Below are 26,563 nucleotides of genomic sequence, written 5' to 3'. Positions count from 1 at the left end.
TAAACAATCTAGTGAATTATGGCTTTGTTTCACTCGTTTGATGAATCTCTTCAGTGGGTTCTATTCCACAGCATGCGCACATTGTTAGCATGATACAGTAGTGAAAGAAATCCATTTTCAAGATGGAGTGTGATGAGTATGAAGGAGATTATATGATGTGGTGCCTGTGACAGTGGGAGACTGGACTTTCTGACTCAGGAGGTCCCTTCCAGTCATGTGTTTATATGTACCTATGAATGCTTTGTTGTATGTTGGCCCTGAATTTAAAGAGATGCTTTTTTCTCCACCATTGTGGGAGCCGTTAGTTTTCCAGATAAATTCCATGCATTTCCTGATAACTTAACATTTGTTTTTAACAGAAGTCTCCATTTGGACTTTCCTCATTCCCCCTTCAGTGCTTTATATGAAGTCAGCATTAATAGCCCAGGAATACTATATCCAACTGAGCTACCCCCTCCATATGAGGCAGTGATTGGACAAACACCGGCTAGTCAGGTAAGGAAAACTGGAAGGGAATAGTGATACATTCTCTTTCCCAAGTGTTTTAATAGCAGCTAAAAGAATTTAGGAGATAATAAATAGTTCCTTGCACACACAGTGCAAATAAAATGTAATTTGAATTGTGCACATGGATAGTTTTCAGTCTACTGTCCTTAACTTAGAAAGGATTTTTTTCCTTTCCCAGTACGTGTGACTTTCACTTGTAACATTGCATTATCCTAACTTGTATTTGTATGCCTGAGAAGTAGCATTTCATTTAGTGTCATTCATTATGCACACATATGCGTGTGCACACACACACAAAAAACTTTGCTCTGAGAAGGTGATGACTGCATTGCCCACTTTTCTTTAATGTGCCCTAGCTGTGAGACCAGTACAGTAGAAAATGAGATCTGCTATTTAAGAAAGTAATAAGATCTGTTACAAAATGCAACACTGCATGTGCGTCTATGCCATGCAAACCCATTAGATGCACAGTTAATGTCCTGGGATCTGTGCTTAGCTGAATACAATTTTCTTCATAAAATTTGATGTAGAACTTTGAATTGTAATCCTGCAAATGCTGCAGAGAACCCTAAATCACATAAGAAAAAATCTTTAAAAAAACCCAAAACACTTTCAATTGCCAGTTGGCGTCAGCTTTCAAATTATATTCTGGACAAGCATTGGCATATTCTTTGATGGCAAGGATTTTTGTCAATGAAATGCCCAGGTCTTGGCAGAAAGACTTATGTCCTATGTCAAAACTAACACTCTGCCAGTTGTAACATGTAACATTCCAGGAACAGACTCCAAGCTGGCAACAGACTATTTGGAACAGGTTCCTGAATCTGTTACATTAAGTGGTAAGGAAGTATACATACACAGCAATATAATGAATGGAAAGAAATAGGGACATGTGTTCTGTAAGATAGCCACAAGTAGAATCTATGCTCCTTTGTAATTTTGCTGTTGCTTCAGCTTTTGGATGTTATTATTTTCAGTAGCTCCTGATGTATTATAGCAATAAGAATATTCTGTAGAGTCCTTAACAATTCCATTATGAGCTTTATCAAAAGATCCAGAACATCTCACGCTTAAAGTTTTCAGTTTTATATTCTACCTTTTATTCCCTACCATGCAATTCCAAACCCAGTCAGGCTATCACCATTACAGTGTGATCAGCTGCCAGAGTATAACAACAGCTTCATGCCTATATTTAATTGCTTCAAGAATCTTTAATTTCCTCCTGGATTCAATAAAATCCCAAGGAAGGCTGATGAATGGAGTACACTGACTATGCCTCATTCAGATTTATTTGTGCATTTGCAGAGCTGTAAGTGGACAGATGGTTCACATAAGTACCTATCTATACAATGGCTGACTGAGGAGGCTGTATGAGAGAACAAATCACTTGAGATATTTCTGACTCAGGGGAAACAGTGTATTGTGAAACATTAGATTAAAAAGCATACCTGCTCTCCCTGTGCAGGGAAGGTTATCAAGGCAACTAAGTGCCCAGAGAAAGCAGACAATGGTAGGATCCATGGCACCAGGCAGAAAGATAATATGGGTGAAAAGAACCACACTACAATCCCTAACTCATAAAGCAGCCTCTGCCTTACATAATTCACTTCTACCTTAGAGAAGGCAGCAACAGTCCAAATGTTGTGCCTCTGATTTACTCCCCTGCAGTAGAATGAGTCAGTTTAAACTGTTTGGAAGTGAAGTTCTTTGCTGCAGAGCAAAGTTGAAGTGTCCACACTGTCTCCTTTATAAAATGCTACTTACTGAAATTCAGTCCTGCATTCTTTGCAGCAATGCAAATATATCTGAAGGCCCTGGAGTGTTTCATGATGTTCTTATATTTGTGTCTTGTCTCTAAATTTAAAAAATGGCAAAGCCAATTTAAAACGTATTCAGTAAAAAGGGAAAATTTGTTCTGAGATGAGTATTTTTAAGCCACACAAATGGAGGTTATGCAAATAGAGTCTCCATATATTAAAATAGAAAGAGGCCAGCGCATTACTCCCTGCAGTCTGACAATTATTGCAGATTGCAGTTTGCACAGAAATAGCTACCACAGCAGCATGCCAGCACCCATGGATGATAAAAAGAAACTCAATTTATCTGGGTAGAAGATTAAAGTAGCAAAACGAAACCCCAGTTCATAGGCCAAGTTGCTCAAAAGCCTTTTCTGAGAGATGAGTCAGTGTTAATGCACTGTCCAATCATCTCTGGACACCTCAGTTTCAATATTGGCTCTGGGCTCAAGTGAGTATGGGAATGGTGACTTTAAATTATTAAGTAACAATGATTATTAAAATCTCCTACTGGGTTCTTTATGCACTGTGTCCCTGACCCATTCTTGTCAGGTGAGCTCAGGACCAAGATGACAACAGATGTTGAAGAGCAGAAGTGAAGTGCATGGGCAGAGGCGAAACTTGTATAGCACTTCTGTGCTCCATATAGTTCTGTTAAAAGCAGTGGCCCAAATTTGCGCTCCTTTTGGATCCAAAGTCAATAAAAATTCAAAGTCTGTGAGGGTATGTAGGAATAGCAAAGGGTTGTCATAGAAAATGAGCCAAGAGTACAGCACAATACAAATTGAATTGACCAAATGTATAAATCCCTCAAAGGCAGACATTCCAATGGAAATAATGGCAGAGATTTAGATACAGTAGGACTGATGAGACCCATTAAATAGCAATAATCATAAAGCCTTTTACTGAACACAAGACATGATTTTTGTTCATTTTTGCATGGATTAAGGTCTATAGAATTTTATCAAATTATTTCAAATTAGATTTTCCATTCCTATCCAAGAAACATTTAAATGCTTGCACTAACTTTAGAGATTGCTTCTAATACGATTTGGAGTTGTTTATCCAAGCTGACTGGTGAGACTATAATTCATTCCATTACATTGAAAACGGTGCTTTTCACACTGCTTTTCCAAGGACAATATCTGTTAGGATATGGAGACAGAGAAGAATTGAGGGACCCAATCTCTGGGTGAATTATGCCAGCAAATGTCTTGTAAGTCTTCATAGAATCATAGGAAATTAGGGTTGGAAGGGACCTCAGGAGGTCATCTAGTCCAACCCCTACTTTTGAATACAAGACATTGTTCCTCAGAGAGACCTGACGAAGAATGTCATACAACAGGCTTATAAGTGGGGTGCCACTGTTGTCAGGGACACAACAGCATATATACAAGAAGCCAAGAGACAGCTTTCCAGCAGTTTTACCGACTCCTGAACGAAACCACAGCACAACACCAGAGTAGACTAAAACTCTTAACAAAGTTCCCTTTTGAAACACAGAAGAGGCTCCCAGCCCATTCCCTGCACAGTTCCACGATCACCATCTCTCCGCAATTGCGGAGCTGCAGCTGGGTGGGATCTCCCCAGCCCCTGCTCCACAATCACAATTGGGGAACGGGGGCTGGGAGCTCCCTACTTGTGGGGTACAGTTCCCACCTGGACTCCAGTGCACCAGCATCAAGGAAGCTCCAAGGGGCGGAAAGCAATATCCTGGCCACTGCTGGTTGGCTGACTGGGAGCAAGTTTGCTCCTGGTTGGCCATTTACATGGGCCATATGGCACAGTAAGTAATTAAGAGTATTTACAGGTAGCAAATTTACTTGCAATTACTTCACAGTAACCATCTGCACGTGTAAATGGTGACTCCTACTGTGCAGTAATTTGCTCTAATCTTGAGTAAAACATCTCGTGTAGATGCACCCTCTGAATCCTAACTCTACCTTCCAGTGTGTCTGCTACTTCCCCCAGCTTAGTGTCATTTGCAACCTTGTGGAGGTGCACTCCATCCCATTGTTCACTCATTGATGAAGGTATTGAACTAAACCAGCCCCCACTTCAGCAAAAGAACAAAAAGGCTACTTAAAAGTATGCTTATGTTGTGCTAAAATGTGCTGCAGTTTCAAAAGTAAAATGCATCAATTCTGGATGAACTAAGTCTGTGGGTACCCATAGTAATTTGCCTATACACCAATTACTACAGGCACATTGATTTTGAAGTCTTTTTTTTCAAATTTGTCTCTCATTCCCATGTTCTCAGGGAAAGCAGAGTCTGAAGCGGGAAGAAGCTGGTGGGGAGTGGGCAGAGGGCAAGGGGGCCACCTGGCCCTTCCAGGTGTATTTTCCCTGCTGTAGCAGTGGGAGGAGGACAAATTCAAGGCAAGCCTCCAATAATTAGATTGTGTACCTGAAAAATTATAACAAATTTATAAATTTTCCAAGTATACAATCTAATTACTGGGGGGTTGTCTTATAATCAGGGCTGTCTTATGGTCAAGTAAATACAGTAACAACAAGGAGTACAACATCCAAGTTTCATTCACCTGCAACTCTGCTAATGCTATATATGCCATCACCTGTTTACAGTACACCGTTCCTATCTACAGTGGACAGACAGGGCAATTTCTTTGTGTAAGAATGAATGAACACTGTTATAACATTGGCTGCAGAAAGACACTAAAGCCTGTGGCAGAACACTTCAATTTTCCTGGGTACTCGTGGTTGACCTCAGGAGTGCTGTTTTCAGGCAGAAAAATTAAAAAACAAACAACAACAGAAATGGTTTGAAGGGGAAATTATGGAAAAAGACATCATCCACAAACTGGACTGTGTCAAGTATAGTTTAAAGAAAGACTATGGATTTTTATTTCATTACCTGCATTAGCTTTTGTGACCCTCTTTGTTCCTATGAGTTTACTGCTTCCTTGCTTTTCTCTCCTTTTCTCCTTCTCTGTCTCTCCCCACCTCTCCTGCCCTCCCTTCTCTCTGCCCCTCCCTGCTCCTTTGTCTTTTGTATTCTAATTTCTCTCTCCTTATATTCTGCTTCTGCACATCCTGGCTAGGGGCAGACATTCAAAAAGCCTGAGCCTGAATTGATTCACTCTTTCCAGGTTAGTCTGTGCCTCACAGCTTAAACTGATTAATAACTAAAGAGATATTCTCTGTTAAATCAAGAAATGCAGCCACATGCCTACAGTGGCTCAAGCCAGAAGCTGGGGGACACCAGAGCATGCCTGCTAGCTACTGCCAAAGGGTAGGGAAGAGAGACGCCCTCTAAAGTCCTCACCCCTTCCTGCTGGAGCAAAGAGGGCATGGCCAGGCATTAGCCAGGGCTAGCTCAACACATTTGATGCCAGCCACCAGCAGTGGGGAGAGGGGATGGGAGGCTGCCAGTCTAAGGAGTGGGGATGGGGAAAAAGTCCTTTCTCTAAAGCAAGCAAGTATTGAACACAGCAATTTGCAAAGCATACAACAGGGAACCATCAAAAATCTTTGCCTAAGTTAGGATACAGCCCAACATAACACAGCATACACAACTTAGTCTGATTTAAAATGTAAACCTGGAAGACAAGAATTAGTTTTACTAATCCTGAGGGTGCAGTTCTTGGTGCAGCTGCCTAGAGCCTGCGCTGTGCCAGGGTGCCCTGTAGCTGGTCTGCACTGTCACCACTGCCACTCTGGGCAGCCCAGAGGCAGCGGTGACAGACATGCAGGGCAGCCTGGTGTGGTGCAAGCTCCAGGGGGCTGCAGCAAGAACCGCCCAGCGGCGGTGAGGGATAGGGGCTGCTTTTTGCTGCACCAAGCAACAGTTTTTGCCTAGTGTCGCTGCTGCTCAGCCCAAACGGGTGAGCCCAAAGGAGGTGTGGGACTCATGGGGTCAGGGTTGTGTGGTGCAGGGTCCCCAGTGGTACTGCATAGCTGGGGGCAATGGTGGTGGTAGCCAGAAGGATCTGCCACCGTATGGGCTGCCTAGAAAGGCAGTCCTGCCATGGAACCACTGCAGCCCCACTGCATGCCCTGGAGGCTGCAAGATGTGCCAAGCAGGTGGTGTGGAGCAGGCACAGGGCAGGAATGGGGTTGTGCACTGCTTGTGGTGGAGCGTGGGCTTTGGGCTCCAGGCTGTTGCAGGGCAGGGGCAATGGCAGGTGCTGACTGGCTCAGGGAGTTGCACACGGGGAGCTCCCATGCATACCTCACATACTCTCAAAACCTCCCCCACAAACCCTGCAGCCACACACTCCTCTACACACAAGCAAGCACCCCACAAACACCTTACCCAGCCATACCTCCACATCTCTCACATATACCCACGTACCTCTGGGGGGAGCCACACTCCTACATGCACACACCCCACCACATTCACCCCACCACCCTCCCCTTTCACACACCCCACAGCCCCCCACAAACTCCAAAGTCACACACATATCCACACAGCCTCACAAACCCCCATCTTAACCCACCCACATCCACACATATCTCCACACCCTCTCCCACATACACACATCCATACACCCGCAGCCCCTACAAACCTCATACCCCCACAGCCACACCCACCCATACCCTCCCACACTTCCCCCAATATACAAGACTAAGACTTCATTTTGAGCTATTATGAAATCATCTCTATACACACAGCACAAATGCACGCAACTGAGGAGAAAAATATATATTTAAAACAAATTTAAAATATGTTATTGTGGATGTTTGATTTTAATATTTTTGATATGTAATTTGTTGTTTTTTTCTCGTTCCAAGATGTCAAAGCCCCTTCCCAAAAGGAATATTTCTGGGGGCAGAGGGAGGGACTACCAGTGGCAAAGTTCAGGGGTTATGGGGTAGGACTTCCAGTCCCAAGATGTTGACCAGGAAGCAGGGCACTTGTCAAGTAGTAGGGCTGCCCTTACAGTTCTTGATAGCTCACCAAAACTCGTTAGATGCCCCTCCAGCTGAAATAATTGCCTGCCCCGATCTGTATTCTGCACAGAGGTCAGCATTAGCAGCCAATCCGATGCACCAGTGGAAATATTGATTTTAACCTGCTTGCCATGGCTGAACTATATCAGGTTTCTAGAATATGCTCCGTACAAGCTCCATCCTGACTACATGTCATAATACAAGAGAAATGTTCAACAGGCTGGAGATGAGCACTGGTACGAAAAATCTAGTGTCTGAATCCAAGAAGGTGCTTTGAACAAGAAGTTAGAAATAGCTTACCAATCTGATACCGCACACTTTTTTTCTGTGATTAGGGGCTAACCAGGAAAAGACCTCATCTTTATATCGCTGCTATCTATGAAATCGTATCACAGGCCCTTTCAGAAAAAGGGATCTAGTGAATGACAGGCCTTTTTGTCGGTATTCTCAAAGTTTTTTCTTAGAATTGCCTTTCTAGCATCTGTAATTAGCACTGCATACACCTACATGCAATATAATGGTATTTTTTAGCCCAGAAGTTCAAAGTCAGTACCTACTCTTTGTCTAGCTCAGATTTATTTTGATCAGAGTAACAGCCTTATCCAAGCATGCAAGTCATTTTACAGATACAATACAAACTGCAGTGTACTGCACTGAGTAGAATTTATAAGGCCATTAAACATTTTTGCATGGACATTCAGTGGATTTTTTTATAAATGATCTACAACACGAACAAATCCTACTTAGAAAGCCTTTAAAGCGTAAAAAGGATTTCTCCAGTAATATAAGGATTGAAAACCAACGCAAATAATAGTTATGTAATTTTAGACATAATATTCTTTCTACTTCAACTTAAATATTGTGTTTAATTTATGAAGGACGTTTGAGGATCATCTGTTGCTTCTGAGAGAATATCTCATAGACTCACAGATTTTTCTTTAACATCTATAATTTATGTTGCCAAGAGTTTATATCCAGGAGAAAGTTCTCTTGGTTCCTGTGCTTTCAAAACAGCCATTTAAAAAGCAAGTTTTTGTAACCTGCAAGTTCTGTATTATTTTGTGTCCTCATCTGATGACTGGGCCATGTTGGGTGTTGCAAAACTCTTAGTGCTGCTACTGATGGATGCTGTCATTTTAGAATAAGCAGTAAAATCCTTGATTTCTAGGCCTGATTTAAAGTTAAACATGAATATAAATGCTCTGCTGGATTGGGACCTTAGAGGTGAAGGCTCAAGGGTCACTCCCTATGGGTGATAGTTTTGAGCCATCATATTAATACTCATCCTCACACAGCAAATGAGATCTTCTATTTCTATATGCAGAGAAGATAGGATTTTGAGGATAAAACATAAGCAGATCATACCAAGAGCACACCCTATCATTTTAACTGTTGGTTTATTCTGCATCATCCCAGCACATCAGCTATCTGCTCTACTATTTCTGGTACCATTTTTCATGTAGATGCTTTTATTCACAAAACCTTTTCTTTAAAAGAAAAATCACTTTTTAAAGTCAAACTGTACAGCAGAACCCTTTGCCTCTTGCTTCCTTCTGCGTAAGATATATATTATAATTTAAAACGCACATGGAATGAAAGCTCTTTTCTTAATAGCTTTAGTGTAGTAATGTCACATTCAATTTTAGAGAGCGCCAAATACAAATTAAGCCCTTGACACAAGAGCTTGCTCACAGGTGATTGATGATTATTTCCAGGCCCTGTCACCTATTGTAATGAACTTCTGCTAGTTAAATTCAGCCATACAGAAGCAGAAGTAATGCTTTCTGCTAAGATGACATCCATCTTGTGCCCTCCAGACCTTGTCTTTGTGCATATTTTGGTATTCTTGTTTTATTTATAAGTACTATACTTTTATTCAGCATTCTTTTTCAACAGCCGTTTCTCACAGAAATGTTCAAATCTGAGGGATTAGAAATAAGCAAGAACTGATCCAAAGCTACTGATTTTAGTAGGCTCTGGGTCAAGTCTTTAATGAGTTGTCTAGATTTGGTAAATGTTCCTCTTTAGTATGATTTCTCTGCACTTCAGTCCCTCCTAACAATTTTGCAGAGAAACCTCTGGCAGGAATTTACCTGAATCAGGAGTGATAAACCCTGTATCAAGCCTTAAGTAAATTGATAGCTTTTTAATCCTACCTCTCCTTGGTCATTTAGAAGTAAATCAGGTTTTTCACTGCATATTCTTTTGCAGGCTTCTGCCCACAATCTGTTTTCAGGGAAAAATGTTCCTCCCTTATTACCATGAAGCACTGCAATTTATACAGTGCCTTCAGCTGGCTTGCATGAAACTGGAGAAGTTTGTTAGCACAGACAGAATATAATTACCTGGACTGGAGTTTGCCTAAACACCTGTGCGGACATAAATGGCTGATCATTAACTTCTGACTTCTGAGCAACATTTGAGCTGTTTTATTTATTTATTTATTTATTTATTTATTTATTTCAGGACTGGTTTCTGAGCCAGGGAAAGGTAGAGGTAAAGATATTAGACTTAAAGTGATGCAAGTCCTGGTGTTCAGGGCAGAGGGGCAGAAGGAAATAAATTAAGGAGAAGCAGGAAATGCTAGTCAGTGTCCATCCAAAAATGAAAAGCTGAAACTCAAGATTCCCTATCATGTGCCTTGCTTAGCTCTGTCATGCTACTGTTGCTTAGCTCTGTCTGCTGTTATTGCATCGTTTGATATTATCCTTGGCAAGAAACAGCATCTTATCTGAGAATGTAGATCTAAGGTCCGGAGTTGGTTCTGTTCTCCCACAAATCCCACACCAGCGTTGATTTGTCTAATTCTCAAGAACTAGACACATTTCCCACATAAATCCGCACCACTTCAGCAAAAGAACGAGATGTCAGAATGGTCTCCCTTCTGCAGCTGTCAAAGGCTGCAGAGCACCCCCTGTCAGCCACCTTAGCACACCTAATAGGGATGCTGGCATTGATGGAGGTAGAGGATGAACAGCTCAGGATAACACCAGGTGTCAATGTCACAGCCAACATTGATCAGGAAGTATGCTCTGCATTTGTACTTTTAAGGCCTGTCTGTGGGTTTCTTACCACGTTTATGGGGACATAATGCTATGTCCCTGTCATAAACTCAACTATAAAGGCAAGCAGAATAGGGAAAATACAGGCTACTAAGGAAAGAGACTTGGTGTAATAGGGCCATTAGTTTTAAGCAGTGCAGTCATTTAGCTTTATAATGTTAGCCAGAACCCAAGATAAATCTGGCTTGTAGATTCTGGAAAATCCAACAATTGCTCTTTGCTTGTTCCTTTACCCTGCATCTACTGCTGACCCAAAGTCATTGTAAATTATTTTCTATTGATTTTAACAGCAACTTATACAAATGGCTGTTTCACATTACTAGATGGAGGTGTTGGATCTACAGCAGTGTACTTCAGCTCTGTGCTTGTTAGGCAAGTAGTCTGCAGATTGATGCACTGTTCTATTAAATAATTTCAGGTGACTGGGACAGATCTACAAGCGTCCGAATCTAGCCTGGGGGAGAGAAACACGACAGCAGGCTTCAGCACACAAGGTGAGCTTACTGTTGTTGTTCTTTACTTTTGGAGGTGGGGTCATCGTTTTAAAAGATGCTTTTTCTTTTTTATTAGAAAGAGAAAGAGGAGGGACTTCATCTTGCTTTATCTTAGTCACTCCCCATCCTTCTTGTTCACAAAGTGGTGGAGCTAGAATGGCAGGTCAGGCATCAAAGGAGGGCAGTTTCTCTTAAGCTGACTCCAAACTTCTGTGGGACCATACTTCAATGGGAAGTGTTTTGAGTCAAGGACAGCGATATTTGTTTCTCTCAAAAACATTTTGCACACTTGCAGCCATCCAATAATGATAATGATCATAATAAACAACTGCAGATGTCCTAGAGGTGATACAGTTTTGAACATCCACATCTTTCCTACTGCTGGTTACAGATCCGTTTGCATGTATAAAGTCTCCAGAAGGTTGGCCAGAACCCAAGGGTACATCCCAATGAGCAGGAATGTGTGCTTCCCTAGGGACAAATAGCAGCAGCACAAATATGTGCTGCTGCTAGTTGTTCCCAGGAAAAGATCCTGCACATGTGCTCTGGTGCAAGGCAAGTTACTCCAGGTGGGGTAGGGGAGGCTGGGGCCAGCAGCCTTATCTGGAATTCTGGGGGCCTCCTTGGGCAGCTGGCCAGGGTCTGGTTTTGAGTGGCACAAGTGTTTTTTTACATGGTTGTTTTTTCTGGTGCACTTTTTTTTACATCAGGATCTCCTGGTATCAAAAAAAACTGCCGCGTTGCAAATTAGCAGTGCTCTGAATGCATGCATGTGCAGCATGTGTGGTTTGCAGCACCACAAATCACACATGCACGGTCATCTGGACACACCCCGAGTGTTTTTTGTAAAGATGGGTCTCTTGAATGGGGATGCTGATGAGTAGCAGGAAAGAAGCAATTAATTTATTGAAACGGTTTACTAGAACAGATTTTCTATAATTAGCAGAATTGACAGTGAAAACTTTTTCAGTGGTCATGATCAGGAATTCTAGTTTTCTGTGGGGAAAAAAACAAAAAAATTCACCATTTAAACAGCAAAAATCTATGTTTTTCTGTGACCTACCAAAAGCCACAGTGGCATCCTGCAGAGAGTAGTGCAATTTCTGCTCTCTCTCATTTTTTTCTGTGGTTTTTGCTAGGGCTGTGCAAAATGGCACTGTTCCATTTTGACTTCAGTTTTGAGGTTTGGACAGAACAGTATTTTCTTTCGAATTTCATTTTGAGTCGAAACAGCTATTTTTTTGCTTCTTAGTTTTTTTCTTATAGTTTTGCTTCATCAAAATAGTGAGGCTGTTTCAACATTGTTTCAATGTTTTGCCTGACCATCAGGCTGGGGAAAGGAACTCAGCCCAGCTGGGCTGAGTTCCCAACCCCAGCCCCATGCTTGGGCTGGGGAAATGAACTCAGCCTAACCATCGCACTAGATTGGGCTGGGGATGGGCTGACTTCCCATCCCCAGCCTGATTGTAGGGCTGGGAAGGGGAACTGAGTGATTGGGCTCAGTTCCTTTCCCCAGCCCGATCACAGCGCTTGGGAGGGGAACTGAGTCTGGGCTCACTTCCCTTCCCCTGTGCTGTGATTGGCTTCCCACAGCCCGGCGGTGGGAGACAGGGAGAGCCAGGGCTGCGCTCCCGGCTGCTGCTGGAAGCACAGCCCTGGTTCTCCCCTGTCTCCCACCACCTCACTGCTGGCTGCTTCAAAAGTTGAAATGTTTGAAACTTTCAAAATGTTTTGACTAGCCTCGTTTTGTTTCAAGGCTGTTTCAAAGCCCTTTGATTTGATTTGATTTTGCTGTTTCGAGCTTGAAATGAGTCGAAACAGTTTCTAATCAAAACAGCCGACGAAATTTCACACAGCCCTAGTTTTTGCCTCTCAGTCAATCAGCAGTGCTCTTCCCTTAGCCCTATTGCTTATTGGCTGAGAGGCAAAAATTGTAGCAAAAATAAGAGAGCAGAAATGGTGCCACTCACTGCAAGACACTGCCATGCTTTTGGTAGATCCATGTTTTTTCCACAGTTTTCCATGGCAAATGGAAATCTAGAATCCCTGGTTATGATCTGTGATTTATCTTAAGTGACCAAATTATTACTTGAGGCTTATGCAAAACTATGTAGGGGGTTGTTTTAATCTGTTTTTTGGGAGAAAGGTCTCCGTTTCATAGCCAGTACCATCAACCTGCGTCTAGGTAAAACTGAGCACCCTTTTTGAGTTTCAGTGTAAAGTCTGAATTTGTAGCATGCTTTCTATTCTATCCTCCTAAGCAGAACTGGAACACACCACAGATCAGTGTAGTACTACCCATGATGTGCCTGTTCTGTGAATAACCATCAATCTTTTGAGCTGTCAGTCTAGAAATAGACATCACCAAAGGAATTAGATCAGCTCTGTTGGGATTTGCGCTGGTATAGCTGATCCACTTTGTTGGGTAAAATGCATCACCCATTGTCCCACCCATTGATCTTGTGGGACAATGGGTGGCATGTTCCCCACTTCCAAGCTATCTCTGGGGTTTCTGAAGATTTCTGGGGAACACATCTCTGCAAGCAGATAACTCCACTGCTTCCCAGGATCCTGGCGACATGTCTGTGGAAGCAGGAAGCCTCCAACCAGCCCTGGAACTGCACCAGAGGGTCCTGGCTTTCTCTACTTCCAGAGACATGTCTGCTCCAGGATCCCTGGGATATGCCTTTAGAAGTGGGCAAAGGTGGAGTTATCTATTTGCAGGGGCATGTTCCCAGAAATTTCCAGAGCAAGTATCTAGAATTGGTGAACCATAACATTCCCGGTATCCAGACATGCACCACAGATTGCTGGGGCACATCTCTGGTAGCAAGGAATGCTAGGCAGGTGCTTTCTGAGCTTGAGGGGCCTGATTCTGTCAAGAATTCCCAGGGCATGCAAGACTGGGCCCCTCAAGCCCAACAAGTACCTGCCCACAGTGGCAGGAGAATGCTGCTGGGTCCTGGCTACCCACACTCTCCCACCATGAAACAAGTAGATGTTTACTGCAATAAAGTGACATAATTGATTACTACCTTTTTTGCAGTCACACCGTGGTGGAACAAAAGGTTTAGACATCTATATGCTGTCACTTCGTGCTGTCCTGAAATTTTTTAGGCAGTACAAAGACAACAGCTGTTTCTACACCTAGTCCCTCACCTTTCTCTAGCACTAAGCATTCTTTAAACAGAACTGCTTGCTTTGACATTTTTGTGTGATGCTGACAATGGAAGGAGACCAGTTACTAAGTATGTTCTTCTTATAAAGAATTTTCAAATATTTTCATAGCCAATGCTTTATTTTTGTTGAAACTGAATAAATTGGGTCACTGTAATGACCAGATGTCTGTATTTTCTTACTGCTTTTTATTCAAATTGTATATGATGTTCCAGTTAAGGTGGCCTCAGTGATTCATTCATACACTTATTTCCAAGAGGGTAAGTTCTCTCAGTGGTATTCTGTTTCCCTTTCCATGCCTAAATGGCACATTCTAGCTGTGTACATAAGTGTTTTGAGCATTTATTCCTGCACTATCTATATTTTATGATTCCCACTTTTTTTTGTACCAAGCAAACAGTGAGAAAGTGTAAAGACAGTCTAAGGCCATTGAGTTATGCTGGCAAGTGGGTCCAAACAGCTCTATCCAGGATATACAGATTAGGGCTGTGAGAGGCTTCAGACCGTGCTTCAGATCTGGAGAAGCTTTGGACACTTTGGTATCTGAAGCAGCATGTCCACATCGAAGCACTGGCTTCGTTAGGCTTTCCAAAGCAATTTGGAAAAGCTTCAGTACCACCTTGGAAATCCGGCCATAGGGTATAATGGGGAAAAAATGAAATATGTATAACTTTGTTGTTTTTTGTCTCATTTGGATGAAACATGCAGGGATTGTAGTCTCTGCTGACAGCACAAAGCCTGCCAAGTTTTGAGAAGATTGGTGCAGGGGTTTGGGGGAAATTGCATCCCAAATTCCTGAAAGCAAAAGTGATGTCGTGTATGTGTTATATCACAGGGGGGTGAAAACTGCAGAGGTGGTGGCCCTGGCTGAGGCCACAATGCCTGCCAAGTTTCAAGAAGATTGGTGCAGGGGTTTGGGGGGGAACTGCACCTCAAGCTCCAGACAAGCAAAACTCATGACATGGGTGGCACTGTGTGTGTTAAGGTGCAGCAGGATGAAAGATGCAGGGATGGTAGCCCCTTCTGTGGCCACGAAGCCTGCCAGCTATCGAGGAGATAGGTGCAGGGCTTCTGGGCTCTGGGGCCTGCATCTCTGGCTGCTGACATGCAAAACTCATGACGTGTGCTTGTGCAACTGACTGTCTCTGTCTTGGGGCATGCGAGCAGGTCTGGCTGCTAAGCTACTGTATTAGCAGTTACCAATCAATCACCAGTTCAATGCACAGTACCTAGCTGATTAAGCCAGTTAATTACCATCAATAACACCTACAAAAGCAGAGACTAAGGAGAGGCAATAATGAATAATCAACTGCCCCAAGACAGAGACAGTCAGTTGCACAAGCACCCATGTCACAAGTTTTGTCTGTCAGCAGCTAGTGGGTACAGTTCCCCCCAAACCCCTGCACTGATCTTCTTGAAACTTGGCATACTTCATGGTCTCAGCAGGGGTACCATCCCTGCAGGTTTTCATCCAAATGAGACAAAAACCAACAAAGTTATAGATATTTTATTGATTCCCCATTATATCCTATGGCCAGATCTCCGAGGCAGCTCCAAAGCTTCAGAGCTGTTTCAGCCGAATTGAAACAGAAACCCGGTCCGGAGCTCTGGATCGGATCACTGGCATCCAAAGTGGCTGGATCCAAAGCCAGATTGGATTGCTGCCGACTCGCACAGGCCTAATACAGACTGTAGAAGAGCTTACTCATAAAATTTACATTATGTGATATTTCTTTTTGAGTTGTCAGTAAAACTAAATCTCAGAAAGGAAACTCCAGAGTCAATTTGGACACAAGTTTGTAAAGCCTGTGCTCTGTGGAAGGAGCAGAATGTGGCCTACGTGCAGATGTGTATTAATATCCTAAAGTATGTAAATAAAAAACTGATGTAAAATGTTGCAAAGACTCTTTTTGCATAGGCTGTAAAAAGCGTTTGGAGACACCATGATGTATTAACAAGCAAGATGTTTTTAAAAATCTTCTAAATAAGTACTTATTTATAGGACTTAAAAGTTTCAGAGGAGCCATTACAGTTCAAGCAGTAAATATTCTCCATTTTTAAAGTAGAAATAAGTATTTACATAATTGATTATAATGTCTCCTTTGGCAATCTTACATTTGCGTGGCAAAAATGTTAATTATCTCCCACAGGCCTAGAGGAAAATATTAAATTTCCTTCAGTAATTTTGGATAGGCTAAAAAGTCCTTGATAAAACTAGCCTGAGCAATATTTGTCTTCATATTTTGATATTTTAGCACTTTCCACTGTTTGCCAGATCCAGAAAACATAGAGATATTTTATTTAATATTTTTAAACTTGCTAGAAGATGCTGTATTTTTTCCCCTGGATTCAAATGTGAGTGAGCATATGTTTGTTGTATCAGTATAGCTAGCAACAATTATTTCACAATAAGGAACAGAAAATTCTACTGAAAAGACTAAGACAACTTAAGTAATGTATATTCTGTATATACTTTTAGATGACATAGTAACTCTTGAGTTATAGCTTACTATGGAAAAAATATTGGCTGCGTTCTGAAATCAAGAAAGAGAAAATATCAGGGCTGTGTGAAGCTTCGGTTGCTGATTCAATTCCTCGGAGATTCAGCTCGATTCAGCAGCCAAATCTCCAAATCCAAATTGAATTGGGAGACCCTTTAATCTCCCCAAATCAAATCTGAAGCCTCGGAATCGATTTGGAGAGATACAGAAAGATTTGATGATTTGGCCGTAGACACAGCTTTAAATGTTTTTTCTAAATACCTCAAGGTACCAGGCGGCTTGTGAATGCTGAGATGCTGGGGCGGATGGAGCATCCAACCCCCCGCACGTGCTCGGTAGCAGACCCGGAAGTGGAACCAGAAGCACTTCCGGTCTACTTCCAAGTCCGCCAGGGAGCGTACGGAGGACCCTGCCCCCAGCTTGGTGACTGGTGCCTCTTGGGTCTGGGGAGGTACCCAGGGTCTCTCCGTGGCCAATTGCCGAGCCAAGTGGGGGTGGGCGGAGGGTGTCCATCTGCCCCACCCTCTCAGCTTTCATGAATTCATGAGCCACACCTGGTACCTCGAGGTATGTAGAAAAAACATTTAAAGCTGTGTCTATGGCCAAATCGCTGATTCTCCAAATCAGCATCGAATCTTCAGATTCAGATTTGGCCAAATTGATTTGGGACAGTGATCCAAATCAATGAATCTAATCACTGTCCCTGATTTGGGCTGAATCTGAATCAGATATGGCCTGTTTCACACACCCTTGGAAAATATCTTGTCACAGGCATAGTTATGTTTTTCCCAGCAAAAGGGTTTCTTTTCCTTGCTATTTGAAATAAATTCTGGCAACAAAGCAGAGGAAAATATAGCTTTGTGCAGACACATTTTCATATAGTTCCAGGAAAAAGTGCATAACAGTCTGGATTAGGGGTTTTGATGGTGATTTGTTTCTGCACAGAATGCCAAGCTTCTGTCTGAAGCATCAAGACAAAAAAAATCTCTGATGCCTTCTGTATTTTATATGATAGAGCTGTGGCACAAGGGTGGATTCTCCTCTGGAAAGCTCGTTGATGTGTATTTCAGCTGTGTGATGCCTGTCTGCAAGGTGCTAGGTGCAAAGCTAGTACTGATAGGTATAAATCTTTGATCAGAGCCTTGGTTTCTGATTATCTGTGTAAAGTGTTGTTCATACCCCTTCACAATCTCTCATGTTAAATCTTTAAGAAACCAATAGAAAAAGGGCTGCTTTCCTGCTATGGTAGGAGAATATAGTATGGTACTGCCTTTTGAGGATGTTTATGAGCTGAAGACAATAGATAAGAACAGCCCAAAGCATTTTTTTTTGGCAGATACTAATGCCAGGAGGTTGACACCAGTTTTTCTTTCCCTGTCATTTGGCCATCTATAATATACTAAGCCTTCTTATTAGCATCTTTATTATTAAGATATTGATTTAGTTTAATGAGTTGAACGATGAGATCATTATCTCTTTGGGAGGAGAACTGCCTTCATTTTGTGTCTTGTATAGCGCTGGCATATTGCTGGCTTATAAAAGAATGAATGCTAATAACATGCAGCACTGCAATATGCTAATACTCCAAATTCCTTGTTTTGCAGTTTCTGTTGACAGTGCCTCTCTGATGGTCTCTGAGGTGGCTGATATCCCAGATCATAGCTATTCCTCAGAAGATCTGTGCTCTCTGGAGGTTCAGGGTTCTCTCCGCTCTGCAGACTTTTCACCCTACAGCACAAGGTGCAAAGGAGCTACAAACAGGAGCTGCACCAGTTTGGATCACAGTATTCACAGGACTAACTCACAATGTTCCCCTGATGAGGATGGCAGTTCCCATAGCAGAGGCTCTATGGACCGGCCTCAAGGCCAGGATTATGAGAACTGTGCTCATGGCAAACCCTCAGACTGCTCCTCAGAGAACTACAGCCCTTCAGAAAGAGAATCCCAGAGCTCCATTAGAGAAAACAAAGCCACGCCACCCTTGAAACAAATGAAAATGTGTTGTGGGGTCTTTAGCCAGCCTGCTGCTGTACACTCTCAGTCCTCTCCCTGTTCTGTGCCTGCACATGCTTCATGGCAGTCTGGCTGCCCCGAGAGAACTGCCCAACAGCATCGCATTAGAAAATACAGAATTTCAAATATAGTCCGATCTACTAGTGATCCTGTTTCTTGTTCATCCAGCACAGAAGGTGAGTGTGGTCCAGGAAAAAAAAAACCCAGTGTGGGACCAAACAGGTAGATGTCCTGCAGTTGCATGTTATAAGAAGCTTTCTGAGGCAGGGTGATTCACACACACAGGTTTTAATTGCTTATACATTTAGGAATTTTAGAAAGAACAAATGCAAGGTAAAAATTACTGGGTGCAATTAATAATAGTCTTCTAAATTTTACTGGCATATAATGGACAGTTGTCTTTACCTGTCTGATACTGTCACAGTAATCACCAAATCTAAGAGTTGAATGGATGCTTGGGTATAACTGGGTGGCTGTGAATAGTAAGTAGCATATGGCAGGCTATGCCCTAGTTCTCCTTCCCTGAGGCAACACTGTTTTTAATAGGAATAATGTGTCTCTCTAAAAGCAGCAAGTATTGTGCAACTGTGTAGTGGTAAAAGTTAGAGGAATGGGGAGCTCAAGTGCTGCGGAGAATGGCAAGGCAGTGAGTAAGGCAAACAGCCTTTCTCAGATTAACCTCTTCTGATATAAGCCCCCAAGGGATGGAGAGGTGTTTGTTAGCAAGATTCAGGGCCTTCATAAAAATCAGTTTATTACTTTGAAAGAGAATATTTGTTACAGCAGGGAATAAATTGGCTGAAGGATAACAGAGAAAGTATAAGTGTCTACGTCTGTTTGAAAGGCACAGGCATCATCGAAGGCGATAACCTGGATGTACACTATATTGTTAAATCCCTGTTGTTTTCCTGCCAAGTAGAGTTTGGCAGAGGACCTGATTTGATTAGTCTCTTCTGTGTGTTCCTACAGCTGCCCACTGGCAGATATGCCCACATATGCCATGACAGATGCTCCAGCTTCATTCTTAAAGCATCTCCCAAATATATGCATCATCTGCTCTAGAAATCAGGGGTTGCTGAACTCTCATTAGGCTAGAGAAATTCATCTTGTGTGATTTCCAAACCTCTTGAACCTCATGGGTCTGAAAATTGGACTCAGACATTATTGAGTTTGTATTCTGCTTAGCAGGGACTGTAAATGAAAATTTTGAAGACAGCAGGATAAATATGTGTGTGGAGGAATTTTACCATACAGGAAGCTCTCTTATGCTCATCTACCTCATAGGAGGTTCTGTAATTATCAACAGCTCATTTTTTAAAATTAAATCCCCCTTGAAGAAACACGGGAGTTGAAATGAAAAGAAAGGTGAGTAACTGCACAGTGATCAACAGGCTCGTATTCAAAAATCTCTCTTCTTCAGGTTTCCATTCCTAGTCATAACATTGACCCCATCCTGTCACTTCCTGATAAAGAGCTTGTTGAACATTAGTTGAAAATCACATTAAACAAATACATTTCTAATGACTTGTAGCAGCCCGAGCTTCATCTGGCCTGGTCTGGGTCTTTTGTAATGGATGGTGCAGGTGCATTAGGGAATTGTAGACTTTATCAGTGAATATTGAGATGCTAATCTGATGCTTTAGGCTGAACAATGTGCGCCTTGGTCAAGTTGGTGTATTTTCTTTACATAGGGGAGAGACAGGCTGTTGTTATATGTTACAATTTGCATAAGCTAACTCTAAGGAAAGTTAGGCAGTATTACAGTTAGCATGTGCTGTGAGCAGTTATACTTTAAGGTTTAATACCTTAACATGCCTAGCTCTAATGCCCTAGAGGGCACCCTGCTCACCTGCACCCACCCCCACCCTTTCCTGGAGATGTCCAGCTCTCCCTGGTGCTTTGTCAACCCAAGAAAATAGAGTTCTGTACGATAAATCATCCATGTAGGCGGAGGCACCTGGGAGTAGTGCATCCTGGGGTACGGGTGGTCTGCAGGGTGCTGGTATTGGCCCCATGGAGCAGACCGATGTTACTGCAACACAAGCTGCCTCACACTAGCTGGAGATAATTTTCACCTGAAGCAGTGTAACTCTGAGAGGCTTAGTGGGCACTTAGCTCATCCTGTTATGCATGGACATTCCTGTCCGAAGAGCATGTAACCCATGGCAAAGGTAACATCTAACGACAACTGCAGATCTAGGGTCTTTATAAAGGGAACTGAAATTTGGGAAATCTATTGGGGATTGGGGCATGGGAGCAAGACATAAGCAGCCAGGGAAGAAGTGAATGTGGGAAAAGCCCAGTGATTTTAGGGTTAGGGGACACAGGATCAGCAAGGCTGCTGCTATAGCAGATGCAGAGCCTAGAATCATAGGGGGTTAGAGTCATTAGGGCTAGAAGGGACCTCATGGGGTCATCTAGTCCAAACCCTGCTCGAAGCAGGACCATCCCCAACTGGATCATCCCAGCCAAAGCTTTGTCTGGCTGCATCTTAAAAGTCCCCAAAGATGGAGATTCCACAACCTCTCTGGGTGACCTGGTCCGGTGCTTTACTACCCTCCCAGGGAGAAAGTTTTTCGTAATATCAAACCTAAACTTTCCTTGCTGCAACTTGAGACCATTGCTCCTTGTTCTGTCATCTGCCACCACTGAGAACAGTGAGAACGGGATCACTGTTCTCAATATTCCTCAGGAGAGAGAGAAATGATGGAGAAATTATGATATCATGAAGGAGAAAAATCTAAGAAAAATCTTAGAGCTGCTACTTCTCTCCTCAGGATATCTGCCAGGCGTTCTATAATCATAACCCTTGATGTTGAATGTCTGTGATGCTACTACAATTGCATAGCAACTAGTTTCCAGCCTCAAATGTCACAGCGTAGTAGCCATGGTGACTCAACAGCCATTACATTCAATGTGTTAATAATCTGCGAATTTCACTATTTCCAAGGAAGTTTAAGCCTTTATGGACTTTTGTGTCAAAATCCATAGAACCGTGTCCCCAAACAAGCTTAGGTATGGTAGCCATTATGGGCTGTTTGGGCAGTAGTCTCTCATTTGCCCCCTGATGCTGAAAGTCAGATTTCTTTTAGTAGGGAAGCTACTGTTGCAGACAGAGGCATGATAAACCACATGCCTTTGGTGTAGTGGGTGCCTTTATATTCTGCCAGGCTCTGAGCAATACCTAATTCTGTATCCAAGTAAAGGTTATACACCAGCTACAATGATGGCCTCTTGCTAGTATGAGCTGCATCTATGTTAACTGTGCTATGTTAACTCCCAAAAAATCAGTTGTAGAGTAGACAAGGTCAAAGTAACCCCATCCTTTGCTGCCATTTACAATAGTGACAGCTGCAGCAAAGAGTAGGGTAGTTTTTACCGCCCATTTTGCTTTATCACCGGTGCATCATGCATTACCAATACAGTAAAGGTTGCAAGATAACCTTAGGATAAAAACCTTGAAAAACCTCTCCTCTTCACTGGAGAGCCATATGCCAAGTGTCACAGGACACAGGCACAAGGGGGATATGGTAAGGACAAAGTAGCAGCCCTCACTTTTAATTTCCTTAGGACTTTCCCAAGCCCAGGAAACTGGTTTTATTTTTTTCTTTGTTAAAATTAAACACTGTGCCAGGAAGGGCAGGGTCATGGGGCCATGGCCAGCACATGGGGTCGGTCCAGTGACCTGCAGGCTGGATCATACAGTTTCATGGGTTGGATCCAGCCAGGAGGCCATATGTTTGAAATGCCTGCTTTAAATCAAAAAGACTGAGGTGGCAAAAATTGTGTGGCATCATTGTGTTGGCATCCTAGATGCCCATATTAAAAGGCAGGGTACCACTGGATGTGCTTGCACATGCTGTTGGAACACTCTGTAGTTAAGTGATGCTCTGGTAAGAGAGAGTTCAGGAAAAGATGGAGCGATCATTCTTCAGGACACACCTAGTACCTAACCCCAGCGGTACAGGCAGCTTTGCCTGCATCAGGCAGAATTTGGAAACAGTTGGTGCGACTGTTAAACAGCACTCGGCTCTTGCTGACTCCTGCTACCTACAGGATCTTCTGGGTCTGCTGAGGAAATGCAGTAGGGCTTGCTTCCCAGGGGAGTTGTGCCCTCACAACACTTGTAATTAGCCTGATATTTAAGGTATGGGCTTTCATAAATGCATATGAGAGGACTACAAACAATAGGGGAGAAACTTTGGAACTGAAAGTCAGACTAAAGACTATTTCTGTACATACTTGGTCCCTGTTTATCAATTGTGTTTGTTTTACATGCATCTGAACAATAATGTAATTCATGCCACTTATTTTTGGGGGGGAAAGGAAAGGGGAGGTGGAGGGGAAGAAGAGACAGTAAAACTTATTGCTGATGCAAAGACAGACTATGCATTTTCCTCCTTTCCTTTCAACAGCAGGTCACAGATTTTTTTTTTCTCCTCCTTGCTCTGATTAAAGGTGATAATTGTGCCTGTGCTCCTACATGGAGCCAGCATCAGGAAGCAGGATTACCTCAGGCTGCAGTAGAGACAGGTGAGGATCAGTATCCTAAAGTAGGATTATATGATTGCTTTTCTGTTATATAAATAAGCCAAGCCTCCAAGTGAGCACTGTGGTTGAGCCACTGTGAATCTTTTCTCCCCAATCTCTGTTAATAACAGCATGCATAAATTATGTATAATATTTGACATCACCATTTCCATGGCAGTGCTCCCTTTCCCTGATCCAGATGCTCCCAGTCTGGTTATAGTGCTCAACCTGGGGCATAAGAAACTATTTTTTTCTTTTACTCTAGTGCTTCATTATAGTTCTCCCACAGCATCACAGGAGGTCCCTGATAGAAATTATAATGCAGCAGAACCACATGGCTGGTTGTTGTTTTTTTTCAAAGTAGTCTGAGTAAAAGCCAATGCTGAAGTGGAATGGAGACCCAGAACTCTATTTTAGCCTTGCTGTGGCTTCTGCTCTATATTCCCAAACCTTTGACTCATTTTTCACTTTGAAATACAATTATTTTGGCCATCACAAGTCTTAGGCTTTCCTCAGACTGACCAGGACTGCTGTGAACCTTATTGTACAGCTACAACTTAAATCTTATCAATTGCATGGGGCAGATGTGTGTAAACGAGTTTGTCTCAGTCCTGTCTTTAATGGATATATGTCCCCACGCACAATATCAATTGAAACTGTAGTTAGCAGGACTAGCAGAAAGGCATGTAACCTTCCTCCATCCCCAGTGTGGTCCCTCTTGGCTCTGGTGAAGAATACTTGTCTTGACACTGTTGTATCAGTAAACGGCAAACCTGTCCCCAGTAATGCTGATGTGTAATGTTTTATGTTGCCTTGGATTGGTGTTTTTGAGGGTGTAACAGAAGTATGATAATATTCAAGCTAAACTCTAGGAGAGAATATAGATTTGAGTTGACACCTGTCTCTTCTCTGGCTGGTTTTTTTTAAAGATACATTTTCCCCCCTTTATTTTTAGTTCCTGTTTCTAGTTCTCATATGGCTGCCTCTGCTTGCCAGGACTCTACAAGTCGTTTCTTATCAACTGGAAAATTTAGCGATCCGAGAAAAGCTGATCTACCGTTAAAGCCAAAGGCCTTACAGACCATCTCCAAAGAACGACCACATTCATTAGTGGATCTTAAGGCCTATAAAGACACAAAAATTTTAGTGGCTAAGTTTTTGGAACATTCAAATTGTAATCTCCCCCCAGAAGTACGACACGTTGTGAACAGCATTAGATCTGTAATTAAATCAGATGAAAGACACATGGAAGAAGCCATCTTCAGTGCCAACATTATAGACCAGGTAAGGTCCATTATGGTTTTTTATGCCTTTATTTAACTATAATAAACACATAACCTAACTGATTAAGTCATGCAGAATACTTTTACTAGCATACTTGGCTTTGGGTTGGGGTTTTTTTAATGGCAGGCCAAGTTTTTTTTTTGTAGTGAACAAAACATGTTTGAAGATGGTCTTTTGCTTCACTAATGATATTCAAAGAAATATGGAGGGAACGCCCACCTATTTATAACTTTATCCACCCCAAATATAACCTTGGGTGGGAGTGGATATTTGCAGAGGGGTGGCTGTCTGTATACAGACTACAAAAATTGAGGGAATTGACTCAAATACTGAATTCTTACAGCTCTTAGAATGAAGGAGTAAGGGATCTTTACGCATTTGACTGTGGAATAAAGTTGGGCCAAAATGCTTGGAAGGGGTCATAGAAACAAAGGGACTGAACGGTGAGAGCTATGTAGTGCAGTTTGTAATCTCCCAGATGAACTGCATGTTTTTTAACAGCCAGACTTTGAAGTCCTTGATTTCAATGGGGCTTTACCTGAATAAAGCTGCAGGACTGGCTGTTTATTAGTTTTTTTGTGTTACAAAAATATCAGCTATACAAAGGAGGGTATTCCCCTCAAAGTAATAGAGACAGGTAGAACACAGACACACGCTAACCCACATTTAGTAAGATCCTAAGATTCTTATGGGTGGAGGGATGGCATGGGTACATGGGAGCAGCATGGATATGTGGGAGCAGCTGCCTATTCTAGATGTCGTCTCTGTAGCATTTGCCTGCTCTTTATTGCACCCTCTCCAGGAGCATGTCAGTACCTTGCATCCTTAAAAATGGATGGTGATAGCTAAACAGCATTGTGAGAGAAACTGATGTGCAGTAGAAAATGCACGGTATTGACAGCAAGATGGTCTTTTGCTAGCTGCCAAGCAGAACAAAGTGGAATACTGGTTCACAGTAGAATGCTGCCTGGAAAGCAGTAATATCCTGAGATGCTTAGAATTAATTGCACAATGATGCTGTACCATTAACATATTTATTGCTTTCTAACATTATAGATCGTTAACTCCCAAAGGTTAGAAAGCTGAAATCAGTGTACTAGGTTTTTAATGCAGAACTATAACTTCTCACAAAGTGACCTACCAAAGATGAATTAGTGTTTTATACAGATAGTAAAAACAAAAACCAATAATGCAATTTTTATCAAGTGCAGGCTTTTGAGATCCACGAAGACAGATGGCTGCTTCAAAAAAAAAAAGCCATTTTATTGAAGTTTTCTAGTCACCAAACGGTACTTCTCACTAAAAGCCCAAGCAGTGCCGTGAATCTGCTCATGTTGCTCATCAGCCTTTTCTCGGAAGTTGACTACTTCAGAGCTACATGTGTAAATGGAAGTGGCAAGCTGATTACCAAAGGGCATTTTCTGTACCATGTCTATGTAGTTCACCAACTGAGAAAACACATTACTCAGATGAATTTAGTTAGTGGTTGGGGAAAGTAATACCACCCCTTTCTCCCCCTTGCTTCCCCCAGCTTCTAATACACATACAGGGTACGAGCTGGCAGAAGGGCTGGCCGGGGCACAAGGGTGCTCTAGTACAGGTCTAGCTGGCAGGTATTCCCTGCACTGAAGCACTCTCATGTTTCAGCCAGCCAGGTCAGCATCTACACATGCATTGTGGTACACTAAAAAACTGCAGCAGGGTAGTACTTGTATTTACTATAGAGTTTATTAGTTTACTATGGCCTAATAGGGCCACACGTGTAGACACTGAAATGTTTACTTTTTAGCTAATTGGGCAGCTCAAGGTAAATGTCTCATGTAGACAAGCCCATGTAGTGGTAATTCAGGCAAACTCCTTCCTCACTCACTCCTCTTCTCCTAATCCCAACCATATCAATGATCTTGGACCATGCTACACTTGCTATGGTCAGAATTACAGGAAGAATCTGTCTGGTAGAAAAGCTTGAGGTCATCCCTGGTTAGACCCAGGCTTGACAAATGGAGTTACATTTATTGGCATCTTAGGAGGAAGAGGTGGGGAAATGTTTTCTGTTCCTACCTCCAATATGCTGACCTATACCTTGCAATGGAAGAAAGCAGCAAGGTCCCAGCAGCAAAAGCACAGTCCCTTCTACTGGATATAGGCTGGTATCCTCTGTGGGCCAACCTTTTGAGGGTAATATAAGAGCACATCTAGTCCCTAGTAGTCCCTCTATTACGTAAAATTTAATAAAACAGTGAGTATAAAATTACTACATTACACAAATGACAATCTCTAAACAG

At 42.5% G+C, this 26,563-nt stretch overlaps 1 protein-coding gene across 2 annotated transcripts in view; it reads left to right on the top strand.

Annotated features, from left to right (window-relative positions):
- FAM189A1 (family with sequence similarity 189 member A1) overlaps window positions 1–26,563 on the top strand; it is a 431,966-nt gene that overhangs the window by 404,772 nt on the left and 631 nt on the right. For both annotated transcript variants that reach the window (XM_019533445.1, XM_019533446.1), the window contains 5 exons: window positions 360–495; window positions 10,698–10,773; window positions 18,056–18,640; window positions 22,923–22,997; window positions 23,950–24,278. In XM_019533445.1, the coding sequence (XP_019388990.1) occupies window positions 360–495; window positions 10,698–10,773; window positions 18,056–18,640; window positions 22,923–22,997; window positions 23,950–24,278 (1,201 nt within the window). The remainder of the gene's footprint in view (window positions 1–359; window positions 496–10,697; window positions 10,774–18,055; window positions 18,641–22,922; window positions 22,998–23,949; window positions 24,279–26,563) is intronic.

The sequence above is a fragment of the Crocodylus porosus genome, unplaced genomic scaffold (assembly GCF_001723895.1).
Source record: "Crocodylus porosus isolate Cpor-Errol unplaced genomic scaffold, CroPor_comp1, whole genome shotgun sequence".
Taxonomy (NCBI): Eukaryota; Metazoa; Chordata; order Crocodylia; family Crocodylidae; genus Crocodylus; species Crocodylus porosus.
This window is presented reverse-complemented; position numbering and strand designations above follow the sequence as displayed.